Raw genomic sequence first — 14,254 nt, 5'->3', positions numbered from 1 at the left:
AGAAATATTGACGAGAAAAAGGTCTATTAGTGAGGTAGAGACAGTAGCTTTCACTGCAGAGTGTAGTGTCGTACTTCAAAATAAGTCTCCACCTAAATTAAAAGATTCGGGTAGTTTTTCTATCCCTTGTCATATTGGCAATCTCTTGATTGATAATGCATTATGTAATTTGGGTGCTAGTGTTAGCGTCATGCCATTATCTGTGTGTTCTAAGTTGAATATGGGTAAATTAAAAGCTACCAATATAACTCTACAAATGGCCGACCGTTCTTTCAAATACCCCTCAGGTGTTTTAGAGGATGTCCCCGTTAGAGTAGGTAAATTTTATATGCCTGTAGATTTTGTTGTTCTTGATATGGCTGAGGATATGCAAACCCCAATTATTTTGGGTAGACCATTCCTTAACACTGCAGGAGCAGTCATAGATGTAAGGAGTGGTAGATTAACACTATCAGTAGGGGATGATAAAGTTGTTTTTAATCTGAATAATGCCCCTAAAAACTCCATGACTGAGGAGAAATGTTTCAGTGTTAATGTGGTTGTAAATTATTCTAACAAGCCCCAAGCTCTTGAAAAAGATCCCTTGGAGGCGGTATCTTGTGTTGCATCCTTTTCAGATGAAATAGACAAATGGCAGAAGGAAGTCGATGCAATAGAAAGAGCACTCTACAATGTTGGTCTTGGTTTCGAGGATGAACAAGTGGAACCGATCGAGCAAGTTGTGCGAATCGAGCCTACGGTAAGTGTTCCGCCAGATCGAGTCGCAAGTGTTGAACGCGATGACAATTTGTAGCAACATTTGATCAAAGAAGGATTTTTAGTGCGTAGCATTGAAGATCCCCCAGTCCAAGTCAAGGAGGATCCACCAGATAAGGCGACTTGGCGCCCCACAGGTTATGTCAGGAAGCCGCATCGCAGCCTAAACATCGCTAGACCGGGTGAGAAACCACCCGATCAAGCGTTAGGGCAAGGGTCCTAGAAATTGTACTTGGTAAGAAGGTCGTGCGGGACCTAGATAAACCAGCGCTTTGCGGGAGGCAACCCGTATTTTTTAATGTTTTTAGTCTAGTTTTTCTTTTCTTTTTCCTATAAGAGGAGAGATGAGGGAATTTAATGAGTTCTATGAGTGTTTGTACAGGTTTGAAGGAAAAGAGTTAGCCAATTTTTGGAGAAAAGAAGAAAATTAATATTTCGCCGATTTAGTCTCGGGCCCGACCGGGCGAAGCTCGCCCGATCGGGCGCGAGAGCAATGATCTAAAAATAAGAAATTTTGCCCAAACGGGCGAGTGGCGCCCAATCGGGCGCGAAACTTGACGTTTACGGACTTAATTGTCCGCCCGATCGGGCAAGCCTCGCCCGATCGGGCGCGAGAAGGGCGAAAATTTTGACTTAAAAACCGCCCGACCGGGCGCGAGAGCTAGAAGAATATCAGGACGGTAGATCGCCCGACTGGGCGCGAAAGGTTACGAATTTAAACACATCAGATCGCCCGACCGGGCGAAGTCCGCCCGACCGGGCGCGAGAACCAGCATAGGAAATATCCCAGATCGCCCGACCGGGCGCGAGTTGTTCCGCGTCTTCTTCTTCCTTCTTTTCTTCTTTCTTTCTCCATTTCTTCTTTCTTCCATTACTTTCTCTCTCTAGAACTCGAATTCTCTCTACCTTCTCTCTAAGATTTCTCCTCCATTTCTTACCCAAATTCAAAACTCTTTACATATTTGTGATCCTCTCTTCATCCTCTTCACCTTCATATAAAAAATTTTCAGTTTTAATTCAATAAATTTTCAAACCCATTTCTTGAACATGACATTAAAGAGGGCTAGGTCCATTTTTGGTAGGAGCTCCAGTTCGAGGGAGGAATACGACCCGGACTTGCAACTCCCGTATTGGCCGACGATCTGGATTGTGAGTCGGGAACAAAAGGAACGGCTAGAGCATTTGGTCGGTCGTGAGGTAATTCCTTCTCGGTGGTTACACCGCCCTACCTTAGAATCATTTGATTTGTATGATTTTGTTAAACGATTTTTGAATGACATTGGCATGAGAAAATTTGTTGACATGCACTATCCTACATACCGAGAACTTACTTGTGAATTCCTGTCCACTTTTCATGTTGTTAGTAGTAGAAATGGGCCAAATTTATTTTTCAGGTTAAATAATAGGAATATTAGTTTAACTTTTGTTGAATTTTGTAAAATTTTTGAATTAAATTCTGAATTGTCTCACCAGTGGCATGCATACTATAAAATGGGTGACTTATATTATTCTTTGACTAGTTTACCTGCCCCCGACCCTCAACATGCTAGTACCAAACCTATTCACCACCCTGTCCCAAAAATCTGGCAAAGATTTGCGGGTTTGGTTTTTTAGGTAGGGCCGAGCCTCATAACGCTCAAACTAACGAACTAGCTGTCATAGAACATTATGTGTACGGGTACGGGAAATTGAACATTGGTAGGTTTATAGTTCATCATTTGAGTAGGCATGCCACAGCCAGCACCACTTCCAAGTCCCCTATCCGTTTAGGTGGCCTTATCACTCGAATAGCGGTGAAAAAGGCCGGTTTTGTAGTAGACGGACCCCACCAGTTGACCAACTGTGGACCAGATACCTACATGACTGCTAGGTATTTTGAGGATGTGGGGTGGGTTAGACCGGATAGCGAGCAGACACCATTTTGGTGTATTCGGACGGGGAACGAGCAACATTTGCCTATTTTTCCCTTACCCAGTCCTGACTTGACCGCTTTTCCCCCAGGGAAACCTTCCTACACTTTTGATGTTTTAGTTGCCAACGCTAGGGGGCAGGCACCACCACCACCAGTTCCACCACCCCAGCCTCAGCCCGAGGTGGCTTTCTCTCCACCTCGTATGTCCCATTACGTCCCTCATGTTGACTCTGACCCAGTTTGGGATCTTCAGAGTATAGGTCAGGCCCTAGGACATATCGAGCATTCATACACTGACCTTAGGAGGATGGTAGGCTCCTTAGACCAGAGGTTAGGGTATCTAGAGAGGAACCAGGGTAGAGCTCTCTACCCTATGTACGATGATTATGCTCGTCGGGGCAACATTCCCGACGATGCTATTCACCCTGACTGGTTTCAGCCACCACCCCAGGGATACGATAGGGATCCCACTGCCCGTGGTATTTACACTGACTATTCTTCTTTCTTCGGGTACGGGCAGGACATTCCTTTCGGGGGACCGGCGGGGGGGACTTTTCACGCTGATTATTTTGGTGGTAGCTCTTCTGGTGCAGGTGGTGCAGGTGGCAGTGGAGGTGCGGGTTTCGGCTCGATGGATGAAGATGATGAGGACTAGCTATGTTGGGCTAGTTTCCGAGCCAATGAGGACATTGTCTGATTCTGGCTTGGGGGAGATTTTGGTTTGGTATTTTTCTTTTTCTTTTTTCATTTATTTTTGGTGTGTTTTCTTAGGTTAGTTTTCTTGCTTTCTAGGTTAGTTTTATTGCTTTCTTATATATAAAAATTACAAAAAAATTGAAAAATAAAAAAATCCAAAAATACGTTCCAATGAATTATAAATTATGCTTCCCTGTGCCCCTTACTTGAGAAAATTGTTTTGATTCTTGGTATTTGATGATAGGCATTGTGGATTAGTTGATCATGATTTGATGTTTGATTGCCTTGAAACCTTAACATGTGTCAATTTTGTCCAACTACATACTTGTGAATATAGTGCTTGACTAGTTGATTTGGTAAGGAATGTGTGATAGTTCCATAGTTCCTGGTATGTCAATGAATTTGAGTATTGGTTTGCAACTATAACTAATGTTTATACGATTCATTATTATGCACATTGTGGAGGACGAAGGCATTTGTTCTTTTAGGTAGCCTCAAGATATTGTAGATACATTTGTTCCCTTCTTGCTACCCATGTTGTTGCCTTGACTTTTTGTTGTTTATTAGCCGCATTACAAGCCTATTTTTCCCCATTGGTTACTAGTCCCAAGCTTGGCTTGGGGGGAGCTATTAGTGAGTGGCTTGAGGGAGTTTGTAGTGTGCTTATTATTAGCACAATTTGGGTGGGTTGTTGAGAAGTTGTTTTATTTTTTATCATGTTTATTTTTGATGAGTTTGAGAGTTATATTTTCTTGAAAAAATAAAGTATGATGTTATGAAAAAAAAAAAGAAGTTCAAAGAAAAAAAAGTGAAAAAATAAGTGAACTTCAATAGAAAAAAAAATGTTCAAATGTTCTAGTTGGAGGTTGATCAAAAGAGAAAAAAATAAGAGCCTCAATGAAAAATTCAAGTTTGGAAAATAAAGTTTGTTTATTCACTCTACTTCTTCATTATTATATCTTATGAGTGAAATTGTAAGAGTTGGGTTTATTTATTATGATTGGAGTATATTTGGTTGGTGTCTGAGTTGGTTATGTTGTTGGAGATGTATGATCACTATTTATTTTGATCATGGGTTTTATTAGGATATGGCTCCTTTAAGCATAGCTTTTCTCTCACTTATTCCCAAATTTATCCTACCCTTTACCCTAGCCTTACATTACAAGCTTTAAAGACCTTCTGACCTTTGTGCATAGAGTTGTATGAATGTGAAAGTGTTGTTTATCAATGCAAGTTATGATTTGGCATATTTCGAGTCGACTAGTAGGATTGAGCGTATATTGTTTTTATACACGCGAGAGTGTGAGTTGGGAGGGCATTGTTCACATAGAGGGGTTGGATGGAGAGCGATCGAGTACATCTTTTACTCGCCACATAAATGAGAGTTGAGTGTGTGAGCACTAGTCTTGAATTCTATATGCTCTTGTGGTTTGCTCTGTTTGACAATTGTTAGGGAAGATTGGTAATTAGAGGGATTTGATTGGTTGATTCTGAAGCATGTTTATTTGATTTACCCTGGATCGTTTGTGCTTGATTTTTACTTTTTGGGGTGAAGTATATTTATTGATTCATTGATGAGATCTTTGCTTAGCGACAAGCAAAGGTTTGGCTTGGGGGAGTTTGATGTGTCCATTTTATATAGTATTTTACCCCCGTCCCTTGGTCATAATTAGTAGTGTTTTTGGCTCTTTAGAGCCACTTTTATTACTAATTGGTGTTTTCTAGTGTTTTCGTAGATTTAGTTGACTTTTGCAGGGATTTATGCTTTTGGAGTATTTTCCCGAGTTATTTTGGAGCAATCACGAGCATTAGAGAAGCACGATCAGATTCAATAGCCCAGGGCCGGTTAGAGCCATCAAACCGGTGATTAAGGGCTCGGTATAGGTGATACCGGGGCATTTGGACCGAGTATTCAAGACCCAAAGAGGAAACCCAGATTGGCCCGAAGAATTGGAGCCCAATCGAAGTCCAAATAGTGGCCCAAATGAGCCGCCCGACCAAAGAGGCTGGCGCCCGGAGGCGCGCCCGGCCGGCCGGGAGAAGCTTAGGCTGGCGCCCGGTGACGCGCCCGGCCGGGCGCGAGATTAGTATTAATAAGCAAACAAGGCGCGATCGTGTTATTGTTAGGAGACGATTAGCGTCGTTTAAGTTTGTTTTAGTTTAGGATTTTTGTACAGAGTATAAATACTCCTCCGTAATACGTTTTTAGGATCTCTTCTTCTTCTCTTTACTCTTTCTTTACTCTCTTAATTATTCTCTTAGAATCCTTTCTCTCAACTTTTGTTCTTAATTCTACTCTTAATTCCAGATTACTTTTTGGTAACAATTTCTTCCCCTTTAACTTCAGTTATTTTATTTGCTTCCTTGATTATGCTTTTATTTATTTATTTGATTAGTTTAGATTTAATTATGTGTGAGTAGTTTTATTTCTAGGGTTTATGGGGATCCTTAAATAATATGAAGGGGTAAATTATTGTTGTTGATTATCAATGCTAGATTAATTTCCTACTGATTGATTTAATGCTCTGTGACTAGATTGGGCCTATCTTTTATGCATGAGTTTGACAATATTGATTCAAGATTCGAGAGATGAGAATTGATGTTTAGGTCTAGTTTCAATAGGCAGGTTAATTTATAAATGGTTAAGTCGAGATTCGAGAGATGAGATTTAATACCGATAAATTAATTATGTGATTGTAATACGTAGCGAAAGCCCTTTACAATCTGGTTAATTGATGCATTGATGATTGACTATTATTGATTATTGGTATTGCATGATAATTTCTTATTGAATTGTTTTAATGTTTTACAATTGCGGCTTGTAAAAGTATAGCAATATTAAATTGATGAATCGAGCAGATGTTAATTTGATATTAAAGGCTATTTTCAATAAGAACTTAGATCTAGTAAATTGCGAGAGCCTGTTAGATCTATGTTGATTAATAAATTGCGAGAGCCTGTTAATCATGTTATTTATGCAATGTCAATGATTGATTACTATGTTTTACCCTGGAGTATTATTTATTGGTGAACCTATGCCCTAGATTCTTTTATTTATTATTTTCTCCTTATTCTCAATCTTAGTAGTTTAGTTTCTTATTCAAATATAAATATTGGTCACTTCATAATCTAGATTATTTTAGTTAATTAGGAATAGAAAGACTTGTTTCCCTGTGGAGATCGACCCTACTTCCCTATCTACTTTAGTTAGAGGATTTAGGAATTATTTTTGATTAGGGGATACGACTTTACCCTGTCAGTGGGCTGGCGGCTTGCTGGGTGCATGGGGTGGTGGTGGTGCGTCGACGGTGCTGGGTTTGGTACTGGGTGGTGGTGGGTGGTTTGGGTGATGATTGGTGGTGTTGGTGGTGGTGGGTTTCTTAATTTAATTAAGGTTAAATTTATTTTTTTTTTTGGTTGAATTAATAGTTAAGCATATACCCTAATTTACCCATAATCAAGTTTTCAATCTTTTGTCTTGGTTTCCGCAAACATGTCCTTTGTTGCGACTAAAATGAACTGGAGGTAGTATTTATAGATGAATTAATATTGATAATTAAAAAATCAATAAAATAAAATTTATTTATTTAATAAACTAAATAAAATCCGAACAAATATTTGGTCTTTTAAATAATATTGAATATATAAAAGATCTTTTTTAAAATAGGTTTTTATATATTACAAACAAAAACTCTTACTATATAAGTATATATCAATCATTCCCGTCAAAATATATATATATATATATATATATATATATATATATATATATATATATATATATATATATATATATATATATATATATATATATATATATCAATCATTGCATATCATTGATATACACAAAATCATACATCTACAATATAAATCAAAACTAGAATATATCATATAAATTGGATCAAATAATATTCAAATGGGATAAAATCGTGATCGTTGTAGATGATTTTTGATATTATGGATGAATACTCTCTTTCACATTCATGTTTGTGACAGTGGAGTCTTTTGATTTATTGTAGTTTTGAAATCAAATAATATTTGATGCAATTGATTTTTGAAATATCAATATAATATCAAAACTCTATATAAGTATATATCAATCATTCCCGTCAAAAAAAAAAAGTATATATCAATCATTGCATATCATTGATATACACAAAATCATACATCTATAATATAAATCAAAACTAGCATATATCATATAAATTGGATCAAATAATAATCAAATTGGATAAAATCATGATAGTTGTAGATGATTTTTGATATTATGGATGAATACTCTCTTTCACATTCATGTTTGTGACAGTGGAGTCTTTTGATTTATTGTAGTTTTGAAATCAAATAATATTTGATGCAATTGATTTTTGAAATATCAATAATATCAAAACTCTATATAAGTATATATCATCATTCCCGTAAAAAAAAAAAAAAAAAAAAAAAAAAAAAAAAAAAAAAAAAAAAAAAAAAAGTATATATCAATCATTGCATATAATTGATATACACAAAATCATACATCTACAATATGAATCAAAACTAGCATATATCATATAAATTGGATAAAATAATATTCAAATTGGATAAAATCATGATCATTGTAGATGATTTTTGATATTATGGATGAATACTCTCTTTCACATTCATGTTTGTGATAGTGGAGTCTTTTGATTTATTGTAGTTTTGAAATCAAATACGGAGTAATATTTGATGCAATTGATTAATTTTAGCTATAAAATAAAATAAATAAATAAATAAAAAAGCAAATTTATTGCTTAAGTATAGGATATTGATTAAGGAAAACAATATACATAACTAGCTCTTAGGGAAACATGTAGATTGTAAAGAGCTAAACATAGAAAATACAAATTAATATAATATATATAACAACAATGATTTGCATGTGATTTTGACATTCATTTTTAAATTAATACCAAATTAATAATGATAAATGATTACTTGGAACCCTTATTATTGCTACATATGAGTATATCATTAGTACCCATAAATTAATTAAAAATTGTGCATAGCCAATTTTAATAAGACTATAGAAATGTCTAGAAAATACTAAACAACTTGAATTACTCCTCGTAAGACCATGTTCACTTTACCTTAAATAATTTTAGTTTTGTAAAAATAAATTCAATTCAATAAAAATAATTTCAATCCAACTCGTCAAAAAAAATAATAATAATAATAATTTCAATCCAGTAAAATTCAGTAACTTTAAAGAAGAATTATAATAATTAAAAAAAATCAGTAAAAATAATTTCAATTCAGCAAAAATGATTTCAATTCGGTAAAATTAATTTCAATTTCGTAAAAATATTTTCAGCCTAACAAAAATAAGGTGAAGTGAATGAGACCTTATTCATGAACATTGACAAATGCAACCGAGTGCATGTATCTTAACATACATGAAGAATCTCATAATTTGAACCAATATTTCAAGCACATCTTAAAAATTATGCATGATAATACTTTTGGTAACAAAATATTCTTTCAATTTTTTAAAATGGAAGTAATATATCAGCTTTTGCAAAATTTGCATATATATATACATATCAAACATTATGTAGTGACAAATATAATTGTTCAAATTTTTCTGAAAAAAATAATATAATTGTTCAAATTGATACAATGGTGTTTAGGAGGCGTCTTTCGATTGTTTCCATGGTTGTGGTGTTGCTATTATCAATTTCGATTTATGAATCAATGGCAGATGATAGTTGTAACAGATTCGAAGGGAGTTGGGTTTACGATCCTAGTTACCCTCTATACGATTCTTCGTTATGTCCATTCTTGAGCAAGCAATTTGATTGCCAGAAGAATGGTAGACCTGATAAATTCTACCTTGGTTATAAATGGCAGCCTACTGGATGCAATCTTAATCGGTGAGTCCTAAGACCCCTAACTGTATGTCTGTATGTACTTATAAGTACGTTCTTTCCATTTGTATTGTAGTATTGTGTTATTCTCTTCTCTTTTCTTTTCTTTTTTGAAAAAAAAAAAATTAACAATATTTTTAGAGATTACTTTGAACGGTATTATTTTCAATTACTTAGGCTTCTTTAAACTGAAATTATTTTTGCTAAACTTAAATTATTTTTAATGAATTGAAATTAATTTTACTAAACTGAAATTATTTTTACTAAAGTAAATTTAATTTTTACTGAGCATAAATTGTTTTTAGTGAAGTGAAATTAATTTTTACTGAACTGAAATTATTTTTACTAAAATAAATTAATTTCACTAAACTAAAACTATTTTTGCTAGGTTTCAAAAAAAAAAAAAAAATTATTTTTGCTATATATTCTTCTATTAAGGTAAAGTGAACAGGGCCATTTTTTAATACATAAATATTGGAGAAAATAAGTTTCATACAGAATGAAATAAAATATCTTATGAATATATATATATATAAAAAAAAAAAAAAAATTGGATCAGAGAGGTGTATTAGCTTAGAGATATAGGTATATTAATTAACCTAATAAACAATAGAAATGACCTAAAACAAATGTAGAGAATTTTTTTTTTCAATAAATTTTATATGTGGATGGCCACACCGTATGATCAAGTTATATAGGTTATTAGGTCAGTATTACAATGGTTACTCGGTCATTGTTATAAGCGTTACTTGGTGAGTATTACAAGAGTTACTCGGTCATTGTTGTATATAGGAGTTACTTTGTTATTTTACAAGCGGTCGTATGGTATGATAGAAAATCTTACGTCGACCTAGTCCACAATAACATTATTGTGGACCTAAGGTTTATACACACGTAACTAGCAGTCTGGCATTATATTCAACATAGTGACCCCTAATTTTAATATAGTAACCTTATTTTTTAACATAGTAACCTTTTTAAAAACTTGTGTGACCTTTAATGTTATTATGAATTTAAAGTACGACATTTATTGAATAGTGACCTAATTTTAACATAGTGATTATTATTATTCATATTGAACATTATATTAAAATTTTCATTAAAAAAATTAACCTCTTATAGCTTTTATAATGTCACACTAACTTTTATTTCAAACCTAGCTAATAACTTTTTTTTTTTTTTTGAAACAAATCAATTCATTAATAAAAAGCCATCAGGCATCTACAAATGAAATCTAAATTAACAAATATATAAAATTGAATCAAATTAAGTTTTCCTTCATCAGAGCTACGATCGTTGAAAAGATCTTGCACTGTGGTACATCTCTCGCACACATCGCTGGAATATACAGCTTTTTCGGAGAGACGGTCTAACGATTTGTTGTAGCTGTAAGGATGATTCTCATCTGATTCGCCTGAACGCATTTGAAAATTTGACAACCGTTGCGATCCCGAACAAATCTTTACCAAAAAACTTACAATAGGGCAAAAGATGATTACTTTTTTTATGAACCCTAATACACAAACAAACCCTAAACAAAAACAAACAACTAAACTAACGAAAACAATCACGCACAAAACAATCATATTTACAAAACAATCATATTATATTTATTTTAATATAATAGTCTTTTGTTTTTTTATTAATAAAACAATCATATTGTCTCTAGTCCACAATAAATTATTGTGAACTAGGTTCATTTAAGAATTTGTAATGGTATGATCAGCCGCGCACAAAACACGATAAAAAGACATGCGACATTTACAAATGAAATCTAATAAGTACAATAATTATTGTGTATACCCTTATTTTAAAGTTGGTGTAAACAAATGACCAATTAATCACGCACTTTTTCTGAATTGATCATTACTTACAAATTGCAGGTTAGATGTAAATGAATTTTTTACAAGATTTCAAGGAAAGAAAATATTGTTTGTGGGAGATTCACTAAGCGTGAATCAATGGCAATCCCTAACCTGCATGCTTTATGCGGGCAGTCGTAAACCTATTGCTAATTACGACTTGGCGGAGCAAAGCCAGCAATCTCCCTTGTACACTTTTCAATTTCCTGTAAGTCACTTTCCATGCAATATATCCATTACTCCGTATTAAAATCGTTCTTTAAAAAAAAAAAAAAAAAAAAAAAAAAAAAAAAAACCAAAATTACATCAACGAAATTGTACTCCATATGGATTTTTTTTTAATTTTTTATTTTTAAATATCTTTAGATTTGTATTTTACGCAATTTTCAATGTACAATTTAAAGTTTTTCACCATTAGCAAAATAAATTGGAAAATTTGTCAGGAACTACATGCTAAATAGGGGTATTTGGAAACAACTACCCTCTAAAATTTATCAAAAAAACTACCCCCTAAATTGAAAAAGTTAGAGTAGCACTACCCATTTGCATTTTTCGACGAGAAAGTCCGGCATGTGGGGCCCACTTTTTAAATTTTTCTTCTGAAAATTCCTAATTGAAGAAGTGAAAACAAGTAGGGTATGCAATTCATAGGTAATTCTTCTTTTTCAATTCATTAATTATGAATTTTGATGTTAGGGTGTAACGATTAGAAAAATTAGGGTTCTTAGAAATTGGGGATAATTTAAAATTGGTTGAATTTATTGCTTTTAATTCAAATTGCTTATCTTAGGGTTACAAACTAAGGTCCAATTTGTCATTGCATCTTGTCTTTTCAGAGAAAAATTGAAAAAGTGGGCCCATGCGCCGGACATTCTCGCCGGAAAATGCAAATGGGTAGTGCTACTCTAACTTTTTAAATTTAGGGGGTATTTTTTTTTATAAAATTTTTTAGTGGGTAGTTGTTTCCAAATACCCCTATTAAGCGTGTAGTTCCTGACAAATTTTCCAAATAAATTTAATATTTTGTAACATACTCCATATATTTTTGTAAAACTTAAAAAAATGTTGATATTATAAAACTACGTATGAAGACAATATAGACGAATTTATATACATGTCATATGAGAATTTAACTTTTTTTATAAACGAATTAAAAAAAGCGGTAACTTTTTTTAAGTTTTACTAAATTAATAGTAAATGAAAAGATTAAAAAAAAATTGTAGAGTAACAAGATTATATGACTATTAAGAAAGACTTATTTAGTCATTTACACTTATTTATGCAAACATTTTCCTGACTTATTTACAAATTATACTTGTATATGCAATTGTAGGAGCATAATCTCACAATTGATATGCAATGGCATCAATATTTAGTCGACATAGATGTTGAAACAATAGGCAGGGTTTTGATGCTTGAATCCATCAAGAGCAGTAGTCATGTATGGAAGGATTATGAGTTGCTTGTCTTTGATAGTTGGCATTGGTGGTTTCACGACGGTCCCAATCAACCGTATGTCTCACTCAACTAGTCAACTTATATACTTTCGGAATAAATACTCCTACCACCTTAATTTAAGGTGTTTGACGTTTTTTTTTTTTTCAATTCGCTTCTCCTTGGCAGCCTCTTATTTAAAAGTTAAGAGGTATACACACTCTCAAATTCAATACAAAAATACCACATATTCTCCCATCCATGCATATACTTTCTTTATTAAAATAACAATTGATAATCACACTCCAAAACTCCGCCAATATGCCCTAATTAATTGAGTACACACTAAATTGAGGCGGATGGAGTACTAATTAATGCCTTATAATTTTATTTTATTTTATTTAATGTTGTTCGTCTATGTATGAGTGAATTTGTAGATGGGATTTCATCCAGTTAGGAAATGAAACAAAGAAGGATATGAATCGTACATATGCATTCGAGATTGCTCTTAAAACTTGGGCTAATTGGGTTGATTCCGAGGTTGATCATACCAGAACCAAAGTTTTTTATCAAGGCATCTCACCAAATCACTTACGGTAAGATAATTTAATTACTACTCGTATTTTTCTTATCCTTCAGGAACACTTTTTTTTTCTAAATAATAATATTTTTCCATGGAAATGGCAGTGGAAGTGATTTTGGAAAACCAGCAACACAAAACTGTGTAAACGAGCAACGACCCGTAAATGGATCAAAAAGCCCAACAACACCAAGCCCGGGAATTGAAATAGTGAAGAACATATTGGGCCAAATGAAGAATCCACCTTTCTTTTTGGACATTTCATTGTTGTCCGAATTAAGGCCTGATGCACATCCTCAAAAATATGGTGACTCAAAAACTGGTCCAGATTGCACACATTGGTGTCTTGCTGGTCTTCCTGATACTTGGAATTTACTCCTTTATGCTTCTTTATAATTTTGTAAGCCTTTTTTTCTATAAAAAAAAAAAATACAATTTATTAATGGACACACAAGAATAATGAATCAAATTTATTTTTTTCTTTATATGTGAAATTAATGGTACCTCCCATTAGAAATATTTTTATTGTTGACGATGTTGAAGTATGTCCTATCAATATCATTGATCTTTATATAGGAAGAAATAAGAGACCTTAATAATTTTTAATTACGGTTCATATTCGTCCTCTATGATGTTAAAAAAACTAATTCAATCTTCCATTATGAAAAACGTAAAATATAATATTTACTGCTATCATGTATAACAGCCGTGTATTGTATGGATCAAAATGCTATATTCTCAGAATTACGACAAATCCTAGCGTATCGTCCTTCAATAAATTTCTGTAGTTTGTTTGTTTAAAACTTTAAACATATGTAAAGAAAAAAAATAATTAAAATGCTAGGGTTTTTTATTTTTAAATGTAATTAAAATGTTAGTTGAGTTAAAAGAGTGTGGGCAAAAACTTACTTTTTTTGTTAATTGTTTTTGAAAGAACATACATTTATTCATTTTTAACAACTTAATTAAATCATTATAAATTTTGAAATATGGAATATTTTTTATATATTTGTTTAGATCTGAAGAGATTTGTTGAACAAATTAGTACGTTACTTTAGACAAAGACAAACCAATTTCCCATTTACCAAATTATATTCATCCCTATTTATTGCTCACATGTAGATCGATCCAC

General features: G+C 33.2%; 1 protein-coding gene across 1 annotated transcript; it reads left to right on the top strand.

Moving 5' to 3' along the window:
• Positions 1-8,998: 8,998 nt before the first annotated feature.
• LOC145633388 (protein trichome birefringence-like 41) lies at positions 8,999-13,518 on the top strand. Its single transcript, XM_081685528.1, has 5 exons — positions 8,999-9,252; positions 11,130-11,316; positions 12,442-12,620; positions 12,980-13,138; positions 13,230-13,518. Exons 1-5 carry the CDS (start codon positions 8,999-9,001, stop codon positions 13,516-13,518), a joined length of 1,068 nt encoding a protein of 355 aa, XP_081541654.1.
• The last annotated feature ends 736 nt before the right edge of the window (positions 13,519-14,254 follow it).

This window comes from Chenopodium album, chromosome 1 (genome assembly GCF_948465745.1).
Source record: "Chenopodium album chromosome 1, dcCheAlbu1.1, whole genome shotgun sequence".
Classification (NCBI taxonomy): Eukaryota; Viridiplantae; Streptophyta; class Magnoliopsida; order Caryophyllales; family Amaranthaceae; genus Chenopodium; species Chenopodium album.
Note: the sequence above shows the minus strand (reverse complement) of the source record. Positions and strands in the feature narration are given on the sequence as shown.